The sequence below is a fragment of the Ahaetulla prasina genome, chromosome 1 (genome assembly GCF_028640845.1).
Source record: "Ahaetulla prasina isolate Xishuangbanna chromosome 1, ASM2864084v1, whole genome shotgun sequence".
NCBI lineage: Eukaryota > Metazoa > Chordata > Lepidosauria > Squamata > Colubridae > Ahaetulla > Ahaetulla prasina.
The window spans coordinates 362526890-362541430 of NC_080539.1; the positions used below are offsets into that span (position 1 = coordinate 362526890).

At 44.9% G+C, this 14541-nt stretch overlaps 1 protein-coding gene across 2 annotated transcripts in view; it reads left to right on the top strand.

Moving 5' to 3' along the window:
• ATP8B3 (ATPase phospholipid transporting 8B3) overlaps window positions 1-14541 on the top strand; it is a 137712-nt gene that overhangs the window by 48432 nt on the left and 74739 nt on the right. For both annotated transcript variants that reach the window (XR_009152748.1, XM_058163367.1), the window contains exons 3-6: window positions 2771-2862; window positions 3471-3584; window positions 4787-4885; window positions 10518-10579. Coding sequence is in view for 1 of the 2 variants with exons in the window: in XM_058163367.1 (XP_058019350.1) it covers window positions 2771-2862; window positions 3471-3584; window positions 4787-4885; window positions 10518-10579 (367 nt within the window). In the remaining variant the exon portion in view is untranslated. The remainder of the gene's footprint in view (window positions 1-2770; window positions 2863-3470; window positions 3585-4786; window positions 4886-10517; window positions 10580-14541) is intronic.

The window sequence follows — 14541 nt, forward strand, 5'->3', positions numbered from 1 at the left end:
CTTGTTCCCCAGCTTTAATTTAATCTCCAGTTGATGTAATCCGAAGGGGTGGAGTGGGGGGAGATGACACTTTAGAAGCTTGAAAAACTTGAATTTGTTTGGAAGATATGCTTTTACCAGCCTTGGTATTTCCTCCCTGGGCCTGAGATTGGCAAACTTTGTTGGCAAACTTTTCTCTACTGTAATCAATAACAAGGAATCCTTTGTGCCCTCTATCATTTTATATGAGTCACTCATCCATCTCCCAAAGTGGTTGATATCTCATTGAAAGGGGTGTTTGTGTATGTGTATCTGTTCCTCACATAAGCTCCCGTCTGTGGACTATTGCTATGGACTCATAGGGCTGAAAGGGACCTTGGAGGTCTTCTAGTCCAACCCCCAACTCAAAGAAGGAGCTTTATACCATCCCAATCAAATGGTTGTTTTTTTTGGAAAACCTCCAGCAATGGATCACCTACTACTTCAGGAGGCAAGTTATTCCATTGTTTAATTAATTGTTCTCACTGTCAAAAAAATTCTCCTTACTTCTAGGATAGATCACTCCTTAACAAGCTTCTACCCATTACTTCTTGTCCTGTCCTCTGGAGCTTTGGAGGATATGTCAATCCTCCTCTTCCGTGTGACAGTTGCTCAAATATATAAGAAGACAATTTTCATGTTCCCCCCAAGCCTTCTCTTGAATAGGCTAGGTTAGACCAGTGGTGAAATGTAAAATTTATTACTATTGGTTCTTTGGGCATGGCTTGGTGCGGGGCTGGAGTCATGTGACTGAGTGGGCGTGGCCAACTTTTTTTTTTACTTTTAAAAGCATTTTTTCTACAACCTCTTCAGCCAAAGAGGTTGTAGAAAAAATGCTTTTAAAAGGCTCTGACAATCCCAACTGAGTTGCCTGATTGTCAGAGGCTTTTTTTATCCTTTTAAAGTAAAAAAAATGCTTTTAAAGAAAATAAAAGCTTCTGACAATCAGGCAACTCAGCTGGGATTATCAGAGCCTCATCAGAGGCTTTTTTTTTTACTTTTAAAAGCATTTTTTCGGCCAAAGGAAAAATGCTTTAAAAGTAAAAAACAAAACAAAAAAACCCTCTGATGATCGCACGGCTCAGCTGGACATGGCGGGGGGCAGGGATTTTTCCTATCGGTTCTCCAAACCACCTGCCACCATCGCTACCGGATTGAACGATCCGGTCTGAACCGGGAGCATTTCACCCCTGGGTTAGACACACCTAGCTCTCTCAACTATGTCTCCAGCTATCTCAAGATGCCTTTTCCTGGCTTTTCCTGAGTACAGAAGGGAAATAGGGAGAGCTGGTTAGGCATACCTGGAGAAGGTGGATAGGATAGGGAAGACAGAGTGAGAGTAAATGAGATATTACAATTAATGGAGAATCTTCATTTACACAAAGCCAATGATGATTTTGCTGGGGGCAGATCCTTGCTCAACTGGACCATAAAGGGCACACGATGTTTGAGACCTCCTGACCTCACAGCATATACACATGGAGGATTGGGGTGACATTGAGATCCCAAATATTAGAGGTCTTGTAATCCCCGAACTCCCCACTGAGTGAAACAGTCATCAACAGGCACACAGACGTAAACAACTTCTACATACCATTCAAAGGAGACAATCAAAAAGCCAAATAGGAAAAAAAAAGACCAAAACACCTCCTCACCAGCAATCAACACACAGATGAACAGAGATTAACACCAGGATGAACATTAGAATTACAATCAAGAAGCAAAAAATGCTACCAAACTACCAAACAAGCTACCAACAGCCCAACCAAGGAACTATCAAGACCAGGGGTGAAATGCTACCGGTTTGTACCAGTTCGCCCGAACCGGCAGTAATAAATGCTACTGGTTCAGGTGAACTGGTAGTAAAAAAAATGCTACCAGTTCAGAAAAACCGATATTTACGATGATGCTTTCTAGTGAATCTAAATCACGTAGCACAGCTGTCCCCCCCCCCTCGCTGTTCTACTTACCTTTGAAGACTCTGAAAAGGCTTCTTAATCCTCCTTTTCCAGCACTGCCTGATAGCACCTATGGTGCACATGAGCGCAAAGCATGCATTTGGCACGTACATACGTGTGTGAAGCAAACCAGTAGCAAAGCGAACCAGTAACAAAGCGAACCGGTAGCAAAGCGAACCGGTAGCAGACTTCAGAGCATTTCACCGCTGATCAAGACCACCTCTACCAACACTGACACAACAAGCCACTAGTATATAATTGAGAGCAAATCCCACCCCTCCACTAACACTGATGATGTTGCCTAGTTTGGTAATTAAACATCTGCAAAAAAACAACCAAGCTCAGAGAGCACCGAGGACACCTCACTTCAATCCTGAGCCAAAAATATCCTCTTCCACTCTGGAAGACCCTGTGTGACGATCACTTAGAGACCTTTTCGTTTCTCGGCATCCTTTCCGTGAGACTCCCATTGTTGCAAGGGATTCTTCACCTTTTGAAGATCCCCTCCCCAAGGCTCCTTTGAGATTCTGGCGAACCTCTGTGGATCCCTCCTCAGAAAAGTAGGTTTCAATGCATAACTGAACTGGACTGACACAGATTGTATTGCAAAGGCAGTTGATTCTACTTGGGCTCGGTGATCAAGATATTAACAACTTGTGTGGATATTTAGTTTGAAGTACAAATGGTGCTGCTGACCATTGGCAAGGGCATGGGCTTTTCAGAGAAAACGGCACAGATAGTCCTTGACGTGCAACCACAATTGGGACTAAGTATTTCCTGTCCTTTTCTTCCAGATTTTACCTGGGTGGTTAAGGCTAACAACCGGGCTTATCATGCACAAATTCGAAAGAGGCATCTCTGGTGTTTGAAGAAGAGAAAATATGCAGTAAGTCTTATTGGAGGCCATGGGAGGGAGGGAGGAATAAAAAGGTTAGGGATTTCAAACCCTCTTTATATTCTGCTTCTCTCTGTGTGTATGTGTGTTTGTCTGTGTTTGTGTTTTAAGTTTAGTGAGCCTCCCAGAAGCTAACTAGTGTCTTTCCTTTCCTTTCCTTTCCTTTCCTTTCCTTTCCTTTCCTTTCCTTTCCTTTCCTTTCCTTCCCTTCCCTTCCCTTCCCTTCCCTCCCCTTCCCTTTTTCCTTCCCTTTCCCTTCCTTTCCTTTCCTTTCCTTTCCTTTCCTTTCCTTTCCTTTCCTTTCCTTTCCTTTCCTTTCCTTTCCTTTCCTTTCCTTTCCTTTCCTTTCATTTCCTTTCTCCCTCCCTCCCTCCCTCCCATTTCTAAACCTTTTTGCTGTTGTCTACTGGGGAAAAAAAGACAAAAATGTCACAAATCTCAGTTTTGGTCTTGCCAAGAATACCTGCCTACATGTTATTATATTCCATTCTTCACACTTCACTTCACAAAGTGGATTTTGGTTTTATGAAAATTTATACGTGATAATAAATTAGTTAGCTCAAGTTTCATGTGAATCTTTGCTGGTTTATCGTTCACAGGACAATGCCATTAAGACGGCTAAGTACAACTTTTTCACTTTTCTCCCTCTCAACTTGTATGAACAATTTCACCGGTTGGCCAACGTATACTTCTTGTTCATAATTCTTTTGCAGGTAAGAGGAATCTTTATTCCATTCTCAATTGGCAGCAAAATTAGGACCTTTCTACCTTTTTAAATACAGATGTGTACATAACCTGTTCTGAGGCACCAAAAGCTGTCAACTCTCTAAAGAGATTCTCTTCCCAGTCCATTTTTTTTTTCAAAATATGGCATTTTTTGGGGTGGGGCAAAAGAATCAAGATGGATGCTGCAATCACACGATTTTTTTTAAAATTTGCATTTATATCCCTCCCTTCTCCGAAGACTCAGGGCGGCTTACACTATGTCAAGCAATAATCTTCATCCATTTGTATATTATATACAAAGTCAACTTATTGCCCCCAACAATCTGGGTCCTCATTTTACCTACCTTATAAAGGATGGAAGGCTGAGTCAACTTTGGGCCTGGTGGGACTAGAACCTGCAGTAATTGCAAGCAGGTGCTGTTAATAGCAGACTGTCTTACCAGTCTGAGCCACCAGAGGCCCTTATTTTTTGTGCCTTAGCTCAGCCTAGTTAGCCGTCTCAGCTCTGCTCATGCACAGACAACGATACACGGCGCATTACTGTGGAACCGGTGGGTGGTTAGAAAATTTTACTACTAACAGAGATACAAAAGTGGGCGGTAGGTATAAAAAAGTTGACTACCCCTGTTATACAACAAGAATACAGGTAGTCCTCGATTTACGACCTCAACTGAGCCCAACATTTCTGTGTCTAAGCAAAACAGTTTTTAAGTGCATTTTTGCCCCATTTTATGACCTTTCTTGCCATAGTTGTTAGGCAAATCAGTGAAATTGTTAAGTTAGTAACAAGGTTGTCAAATGAATCTGGTTTTTTCCCCTTGTCAGAAGGTCCCAAAAGGTGATCCCGTGGCCCTTGGGACACTGTAACCGTCATAAATATGTGCCAGTTGCCAAGCTTCTGAATGTTGATCCCATGACCATGGGGATGCTGCAATGGTCATAAGTGTGAAAAACGGCCATAAGTTTTTTTTTTAATGCTGTTGTAACTTTGAACGGTCACTAAACGAACTCTTGTGTATATGCCCTGTTTTGATTCTGCTTTCCCCAAATGGAAGGAATGCCTTGTTCCTGCTGAAGATTAGACGAATAAAATAAATTAATAAAATAAAAATAAAATAAATAAAGATATTAATGCAAAGTTCTTCCTCCTTTGTGAGAAGAAAAGTTTCCCTTTTACCTTCTATTACAGACCTTCCCACAAATCTCCACACTGCCTTGGTTTGCACTTCTCTTTCCCCTCGGTATTTTGCTCTCCATCAGAGGCATTCGTGATTTAATTGATGATGTGGTAAGTATTTGTCTTCAGCACCTGCAAAGGCATCGGTCTAATTGAATGACTGACTGTAATCTCTTGGAGGAGGATAGCAGATGAGTCATCTGTGGGGGGAGGGGGGGAAAGCAACTCAACAATCTAGAGCAGGGGTCTCCAACCTCGGCAACTTTAAGACTTGTGGACTTCAACTCCCAGAGTTCCTCAGCCAGCTTTGGAATTCTGGGAGTTGAAGTCCACAAGTCTTAAAGTTGCCGAGGTTGGAGACCCCTGGTCTAGACCAGTTGTCAGGCTCCCTTAGGGACGCTGCCATTCTGGAGTGGGAGGGGGCAGGTTGCTGGAGCCGGATTCCTTGCATGGCTTTCACTGTTGCTGTAACGCATGGGATTTAGGGAGGGGGCCAGATTATTTATTTATTTATTTATTTATTTATTTATTTATTTGATTTTTATACCGCCCTTCTCCCGAAGGACTCAGGGCGGTGTACAGGCAAAAGTAAAAACAGACAATACAATATACAATTTAAAATGCAAATTAAAAAACTTATTATAATTGGCCTAAAACTTTAAAATATATAAAAAACTAAAACCCCATTTAAAAATTAGTAGTAGAAAATTTAAAATCAATAAAATTTAAGCCAGCCCCGCGCGAATGAAAAGATATGTCTTCAGTTCACGGCGAAAGGTCCGAAGGTCAGGTATTTGGCGTAAACCCGGGGGAAGCTCGTTCCAGAGTGTGGGAGCCCCCACAGAGAGGGACCTTCCCCTGGGGGCCGCCAGCCGACATTGCTTGGCGGACGGCACCCTGAGAAGTCCCTCTCTGTGAGAGCGTACGGGTCGGTGGGAGGCATGTGGTAACAGCAGGCGGTCCCATAAGTACCCAGGCCCTAAGCCATGGAGCGCTTTAAAGGTCGTAACCAAAACCTTAAAGTGCACCCGAAAGGCCACAGGTAGCCAGTGCAGTCTTACGGTGCAGGAGCGGTGTTACACGGGAGCTACGCGAAGCTCCCTCTATCACCCGCGCAGCTGCATTCTGGACTAACTGAAGCCTCCGAGTGCACCTCAAGGGGAGCCCCATGTAGAGAGCATTACAATAATCCAAGTGAGAGGTAACGAGCGCATGAGTGACTGTGCACAAGGCATCCCGATCAAGGAAGGGGCGCAACTGCCGAACCAGGCGAACCTGGTGGAAGGCCCTCCTGGAGACAGCCGTCAAATGATCTTCAAACGACAGCCGTTCATCCAGGAGGACACCTAAGTTGCGCACCCTATCCTTTGGGGCCAATAACTCGCCTCCAACAGTCAGCTGCGGCTGCAGCTGACTGAATCGGGATGCCGGCATCCACAGCCACTCCGTCTTGGAGGGATTAAGCTTGAGCCTGTTTCTCCCCATCCAGACCCGTACGGCTTCCAAACACCGGGACAGCACTTCAACAACTTCATTGGGGTGGCCCGGGGTGGAAAAGTACAGCTGGGTGTCATCAGCGTACAGCTGGTATCTCACCCCGAAGCCACTGATGATCTCACCCAACGGCTTCATATAGATGTTGAACAGAAGGGGCGAGAGGATCGACCCCTGCGACACCCCACAAGTGAGGCACCTCGCGGTCGACCTCTGCCCCCCTGTCAACACTGTCTGTGACCGGTCGGAGAGATAGGTGGAGAACCACCGATACACGGTGCCTCCCACTCCCAATCCCCCCAACCGGCGCAGCAAGATACCATGGTCGATGGTATCAAAAGCCGCTGAGAGGTCTAATAGGACCAGGGCAGAGGAATAACCCCTGTCCCTGGCCCTCCAGAGATCATCCACCAACGCGACCAAAGCTGTCTCCGTGCTGTATCCGGGTCGGAAGCCGGACTGGAACGGGTCTAGATAGACGGCTTCATCCAGGTATTGGGGTAGCTGTCGCGCCACAGCACTCTCTACAACCTTCGCAACGAAGCGAAGGTTGGAGACTGGACGATAATTACCCAAAATAGCTGGGTCCAGGGAGGGCTTCTTGAGGAGGGGTCTCACCACCGCCTCTTTGAAGGCGGCAGGGAAAACCCCTTCCAACAAAGAAGCGTTGATAATCCTCTGGAGCCAGCCTCGTGTCACCTCCTGAGTGGCCAGTACCAGCCAGGAAGGACACGGGCCCAGTAAACATGTAGTGGCGTGAAGTCTCCCCAACAACCTGTCCACGTCCTTGGGAGCCACAGGGTCAAACTCATCCCAAACAGACTCGACAAGACGTGCCTCCTCTCCCTCGCTTGGATCATCCCAATGTCGGTCCAGACCGTCCCGGAGCTGAGTGATTTTATCGTATAGATAACCACTAAACTCCTCGGCACGTCCCTGCAAAGGGTCATCCCGCACCTCCTGATGAAGGAGGGAGCGGGTCACCCGAAACAGGGCGGCCGGGCGGTTATCTGCCGACGCAATGTGGGTGGAGGCGTAGGAACATCTCGCCTCCCTCATTGCCACTAGGTAGGTCCTAGAATAGGACCTAACTAGTGTCCGATCAGCTTCGGAACGACTGGATGGGCTTCCTCCCAGCCAGTGTCAGAATTCCAGAAAACCCCCCAACTCCAAGTAAAAACTCTGAAGCAAGCATTTTTCAAAGTTCTATTTACTAGTAAATAAATAAATTTACTAGAATAAACTGGCACATCTGGGAAAACCTGAATCTGAGAGGTCCGCATTTCCCCTCAATAAATCAAAACCTCCAAAACCATCCCCTCAGTCGATCGCATGCTCCAATCGCCAACCGTCCCATCTCGAGACAGCACTCCGACCACTCCTTCTCCAGATGCAGGATCAGCCTGACCTTGACCGACAGGAAGAATGCTATGATGTCTAAAGACAACCCCTCTACTAAATCCCTCCCCCTACTTTCCCACACATGAGAAAGTGGCAGCACGGAAGCTTCCGGCCTAATATGGCTTTCAAAGCTGACAGCCAGCTTATAAAGGTCATAGCGCCTTGAACGTTAATCTTCTCAAAACACCTTTGCAGCATATTGTTGGCTACTGGTGGGCTGGAGGATTGGAGGGGGGTTGAAGAAGGACAATTAGCTTAATGCTTTGCGTGGGAACGTCAGGTTCTGCCCGACTTCTCTGCAATCACTGTATTCCCAGTAAAAGCCGCTTCAAGAGTCATGCTTTCCTGTGAAGATAGCTGAGGCAGGTCCTTTTCCAGTTTGACAACTTTAAGATCTATGGACTTCAACTCCAACTGCCAACCCATGGGCTGAATGTCTAGGGAGATTCTCAGTCATCCAGGTCACGCTTGTCCTAAAGTCGCTTTTTTCCAAACGGCAATTGGACTTCATCCTTGAAGACATTTTGCTTCTCATCCAAGAAGCTTCTTCAGTTCTGAGTGGTGAGGATGGAAGGATCTATGTCCCTTGAAGTCATCTGGTCATTAGTACTCAGAATGATAAGACGAGAAGCGCAACATCTTCAAAGAAAAACGAAGTCCAGTTGCCTTCTGAAAAAGTGCCTTTGGGAACATGCATGGGGCTGCCAAATTCTGGCAGTTAAGGTGCACGCATCTTAAAGTTGCTGATTTTGAAAAAACATTGATGTAGAAATCAGGTCATTTTTGGCACTACTCTTTGTTTTAAGATCCCTCATTGGCTCTATATCACACAGGGAAATTAAGGTTGTTAGTGTTTTTAATCAATGGCAAACCTGAAATCAGGCCCGCTGTGTGTTATTTTGAAGTGGAACTGTAGAAGAAACTACTATAGTAAACTGCCTGGTTGAAGACAAAGATTCTGGCTCATTTCTCTTTACTTCTTATTTGAGCATAAGTAGAACATGAGGAATTTGTTTTAAGCCTCCAACTCACCAGGATTCAGACCAGTGGTGGGTTTCAAATTTTTTTACTACATGTTCTGTGGGCGTGGCTTGGTGGGCATGGCTTGGTGGGCATGGCAGGGGAAGGTTACTGCAAAATCCCCATTTCCTCCTGATCAGCTGAGCCAGAGAATAGATGGGGATGGGGCCAGTCAGAATTTTTATTACCGGTTCTCCGAACTACTCAAAATGTTCACTTCCAAACTGGTCAGAACCTGCTGAAACCCACCTCTGATTCAGACTGAAAGGTTTAAGGCAGGGGTGGGCTGCTATGGGTTTGCCTGGGTTCAGGAGAACCCATAGCTAATGTTATGGCCGGTTCGGAGAACCTCCAAATCCACCCCTGGCTGGCCCCTCCCACCCCTCTCCTCCCCTCCCCGGAGTCTCCATGAGGCCCATTTTGGATGCGAGGTAAGTGCAGGGCCTGCACAGAGGCTCAGAGAGGGGGGGAAAATGGGCCTCCTGAAAGCTCTGGAGGGCCTCCGGAGTCCGGGGGAGGCAGTTTTTGCCCTCCCAGAGTCTTGAGGAAAACCTCCCGAGTCTGGGGAAGGTGAAAACGGCTCCCCTGCCGTGGTGCAGGAGGCCACGCCCATCATGGCCACGCCCACCCAGCAACCAGGCGGAGAACCCGCTGCTGAAATTTCTGAAGCCCACCCCTGGTTTAAGGGTTCCTTCCCAAAGACTTACAGTCCTTGATTGTAAGCAATAAAGACGACCTACCTTCAGAAGACTCTACCTGCATTTTTTGTCTTGGACCATATAGTTAGGTTAACACAGGTACTTTGTATTTTAATTTGATTTATTTTCTATGTTCAGGCTCACTACAGACTGGAATTTAGGACAACTTTTATCCTGTGGTTGTATGGCTTGATTAGATAGCTTCTAACATTCTTAAACTGAAAAGATAATTTACAGAAGGATGGTGGGATACTGTCTCCTGATAAGAAAAAAAAGTTTCTTAGTGTAAGCTGGCATTTGATTATCTAACTTCAAACAAGTTTTGTGGTAGATTTACTGTGCAAAGGAGGGGTTACTCTTATCTTGTCCAACCAACTTTCCTCTTTCATTTTTCTTTGTTGTGTGAACTATAAAAAGGAATGCAAGATGGGCCTTGAGGTTCTCCTCTTTTATAGGGAGATCCAACTTTATGGTACTCTAATAAACTGCTTTTCAATGATCTTCTGCCTTTGTTGCTTATTGGGAAGATAAACGGAGGCAGATTTGGCTATCACTGTTTCCTGGGTTTAAAGAAGATAAGCCTAGGGCAAGAAAAGAGCAAAGAAAAGTAAGCAGGGTGCTTCACAGTTGTTTTATCCTTGCTCAACTGGAGCAAGTTATATATATTGTTAAAATATATTAAAATATAACAGTTAAAATATAGCAGTTAACTCTATGCTATTTATGCCCTGGGATTCTCAGGTTGACCAAAGCTAAATGCATCACATTTTACAGGATTAATTTCATCCAGGAAAGGCAAAAGAAGATCAGGGACTTACCTAGCATTGCAAAAGCCCATTTCCTGTATGCATGCTTTGTATAAACCTTTCATGATTTGATGGAAATATTTCACATTCCACGTTTAATATTTCACATTCCACATTTGGTGGAATGTGAGATGAGAGTTTCTGGTCAGAGGACTGGCAATTTTTGATCTTGGATTAAAGCAGCCTTTCTCAAACTTGGCATGGTTTCTTGGAGCTGAAGTCTACATATCTGCCAAGTTTGAGAAACCCTGGATTAGATGAAGTTCTGGATGAACAGAAGCTCAGTGTACCAATGCATTTCATTCATTCTTTTTTGCTTCGCAGGCACGACACCGAAGTGATGGGGAAATCAACAACCGACCTTGTGAGATCTTGACAGGTAGAAGGTAAGCCAACCTGGAAGATGCTTTCAGAAACATGATAACCTCCTTTGAGAAGCACTATCCTTTTAAGTAAGAGCATTAAGTCGGAGAACAGGGGATAACTAATACTTTTTGAATACTTATATTCTTCCTGGAAGTTATTCATAGTAATGGGCTTCCTGGAATGGGATAGCAAGTCATGGGCCAATACGGAGACCTTCAAGGCATTGCCAAAAGATCCATATTAGACTAAGTAGCGCTGGCTTAATTCTGAAAAAATTGGGATGTGATCTTCTACCTGACTGGCGATTGGCGGGAATCGCCCAAAGAAGATAGCAATAGCACTTAGACGTCCCAAAGGTGTTTTTTTCAAGAGGCAACTGGACTTTCTGGTTTTTCTTTGAAGCTAAACACCTTCAAAGAAAAATCAGAAAGAAAAACCAGAAAGTCCAAATTGCCTCTTGAAAAAAACACCCTTGGGACAACTATGATCTGGATGACTGAGAATCTCCATAGACAAGAGGCTTATATACCGCTTCATAGTGCTTTATAGCACTCTCTAAACGGTTTACAGAGTCAGAATATTGTCCCCAACAATCTGGCTCCTCATTTTAATGACCTCGGGAGGATGGAAGGCTGAGTCAACCTTGAGCCGGTCAGAATCAAACTGGTAGTGAGTAGAGTTAGCCTGTGATAACTTCATTCTTACCACTGCACCACTAGGGCTCGTAAGGTAGATGGCTTGATTGACTTGATCATTATTACTTCTTCCAATGGCACTGAATCATCAGGCAGCAAACGCCCAAGCAAACCACAAGAAACAGGGAGAGTAGAGATCTGTGGACCTTTATCTCCCACAATATCACATTTCATGCTCAGAATGCTTGCTTGCAAAAAATGAACTTGGTGTCGAATGTTGACATCTTCCTACAGTGTCTAGAGGTGTGTCCAAAGAACATCTGTGTCTTCGCTTATTTACAACTATAGTAGGGAAAGCCGACATGAGGGCAACTTGGAGTGAATTTCTTCAGAGGAGGGAAACATTCTCCAACAACTCTTTTAAAACTCTTTCCAGTTTTGAAACTTTATTAAATTATACATATACATATACATGTGTGTATACATATACATTTATGTGTATATATGTGTGTGTGTGTGTGTATTTATACACATACAGAGAGAGAGAGAGAGAGAGAAAAGAAAAGAAAAGGAGTTAGGCCGGGGGAAAGGGATAACAAAATAAAATTACAGTGAGCAAGCAACAACAAAAAACTATTAAAAAAAGGATCTTCCATCTTTCTTTGACATAGATAAAAATTTGTAAATCAATGACCCTTTGAATTACAATATACCATAACCAACTGTACCTCTAACATCATAAACATATTAATCATCAAAACCTAAATCTCATTTTTTTCAGTTATGGTCAAAAATCCCAAGAATTGGTTTCCAGCTTGATAAAGACTTTAATCAAAGCAGTCAGTTTTGCCATTTCTCCAATCGTTCTTGAGAGTGGCGTTCACTACAAATTCACCCTTCTTTCTTTCCTGAGCTTTTTAGTTTATTGACACAAATCTGAGGTACCAACTGTATGCTGATGACACGCAGCTGAACTTTTCCACCCCAGGCCACCCCAACGAAGCTATCGAAGTACTGTCCCGGTCTCTGGAAGCCGTACGGGTCTGGATGGGGAGAAACAGGCTCAAGCTTAATCCCTCCAAGACGGAATGGCTGTGGATGCCGGCACCCCGGTACAGTCAGCTGCAGATGTGGCTGTCTGTTGGGGGCAAGTCATTGGCCCCAATGGAAAGCGTACGCAACTTGGGCGTGCTCCTGGATGGACGGTTGTCCTTTGAAGACCATTTGACGACCGTCTCCAGGAGAGCTTTTTACCAGGTTCGCCTGATCTGCCAGTTGCGTCCCTTCCTGGACCGGGATGCCCTATGCACGGTCACTCATGCTCTCGTTACTTCTCGCTTGGACTATTGCAATGCTCTCTACATGGGGCTCCCCTTGAAGAGTACCCGGAGACTCCAGTTAGTCCAGAATGCGGCTGCGCGGGTTATTGAGGGAGCAGTTCGAAGCTCCCATGTAACACCTATCCTGCGCAGACTGCACTGGCTACCAGTCATCTTCCGGGTGCGCTTCAAGGTATTGGTTACCACCTTTAAAGCGCTCCATGGCTTAGGACCGGGATACTTACGGGACCGTCTACTGCCGTCCTCTATCTCCCAACGACCGGTGCGTTCTCACAGAGAGGGACTCCTCAGGGTGCCGTCAGCCAAACAATGTCAACTGGCGGCCCCCAGGGGGAGGGCCTTCTCTGTGGGGGCTCCTACCCTGTGGAACGAACTTCCCCCTGGACTTCGACAACTATCTGATCTTAGGACCTTTCGCCGCGAACTTAAAACCTATTTATTCCGCCTTGCTGGACTGCCTTGATTTTTTAAAAAAAAAATTTTAAATTTGATTTTATGGGTTTGAAATTTCTGTCAATTTTATAGGGCGTTATTACATTTTAAATTTGGCCATTTGAATAAGTTTTTTAAGGGTTGTTTTTTAGTATTGTATGTATTGTTTGTTTTGTATTTTATTTTGGCTGTTCACCGCCCTGAGTCCTTCGGGAGAAGGGCGGTATACAAATTAAAATATTATTATTATTATTATTATTATTATTATTATTATTATTATTATTATTATTATTATTATTATTATTATTATTATTATTATTATTATTATTATTATTATTATTATTTTCATTGGTCCCACAGAGTGGATCTATTTATTTTATTTTTATTTATTTATTAACTTGTATCCGGCCTTTATTATTTTTACAAAGAACTCAAGGAGGTGAGCAAATCTAACATGCCTCGCTCCTCCTATTTTCCCCACAACAACCACCCTGTGGGGTGGGCTGGGGTTGAGAGAAAGGGATTGGCCCAAAGTCACCCAGCTGATTTTCATGCTAAGGTGGGACTTGAACCTGCGATCTCCTGTCCCAAAGGTGCTTTTTCAGGAAGCAACTGGACTTTCTTGTTTTTTCTTTGAAGACGTTTCACTTCTCACCCAAGGAGCTTCTTCAGCTCTGACAGGATGGTGGGGAATGGAAGGATTTATATTCCTTGCAGACAGCTGGTCATTTGCATCCTTTTAGAGGGTCATTGAAGCCCTTCGACGTTTATCTGTGTCCTCAGGGTCACCTGAGTAATGGTCCTGGTTCCTGTAGTCTGCAATTTTTCCTCTGGAAATAGAGGATTACAGGAACCAAATTTCAGACTACAGGAACCAGGAGCACTACTCAGGTGACCATGAGGGCATGGATAAACCTCCAAGTGCTTCGAAGACCCTCTAAAACAGGGGTGTCAAACTCAAGGCCCCGGGGGCCAGATCCAGTGCTTAGATCTGGCCTGTGGAGCTGCCCTGGAAACAGCGAAGGACCAGCCCATGGTGCCTCTGCCAGCAAAAACAGAGCTTGGGAGGGCTGTGTGCGGCCCTCCCGAGCTCCGTTTTTGCTGGCAGAGGGTTGCAGGAGGCTGTTGCAGCCAAAAACGGAGCTCGGGAGCCCGTTTTTGCTGGCAGAGTGCTGGGGCCGCCATTGGTGCCCCCAACATGAGTGATGTCGAGTTGGCCATGCCCACCCTGGCCATGCCCACTTCACCCCCCTCCCAAGGTCAAACAGAAACCCTGATGCGGCCCTCAATGAAATTGAGTTTGACATCCCTGCTCTAAAAGGATGCAAATGACCAGCTCTCTGCAAGGAATATAAATCCTTCCATTCCCCACTGTCCTGTCAGAGCTGAAGAAGCTTCTTGGATGAGAAGTGAAACGTCTTCAAAGAAAAAAACAAGACAGTCCAATTGCTTCCTGAAAAAGCACCTTTGGGACAACCATGACCTGGATGACTGAGAATCTCTACAGACTTTTGCGATCTCTCGCTTTCTAGCCTGGTGATTTAACCACTAAACTAGACCAAACTTTTCTTATCT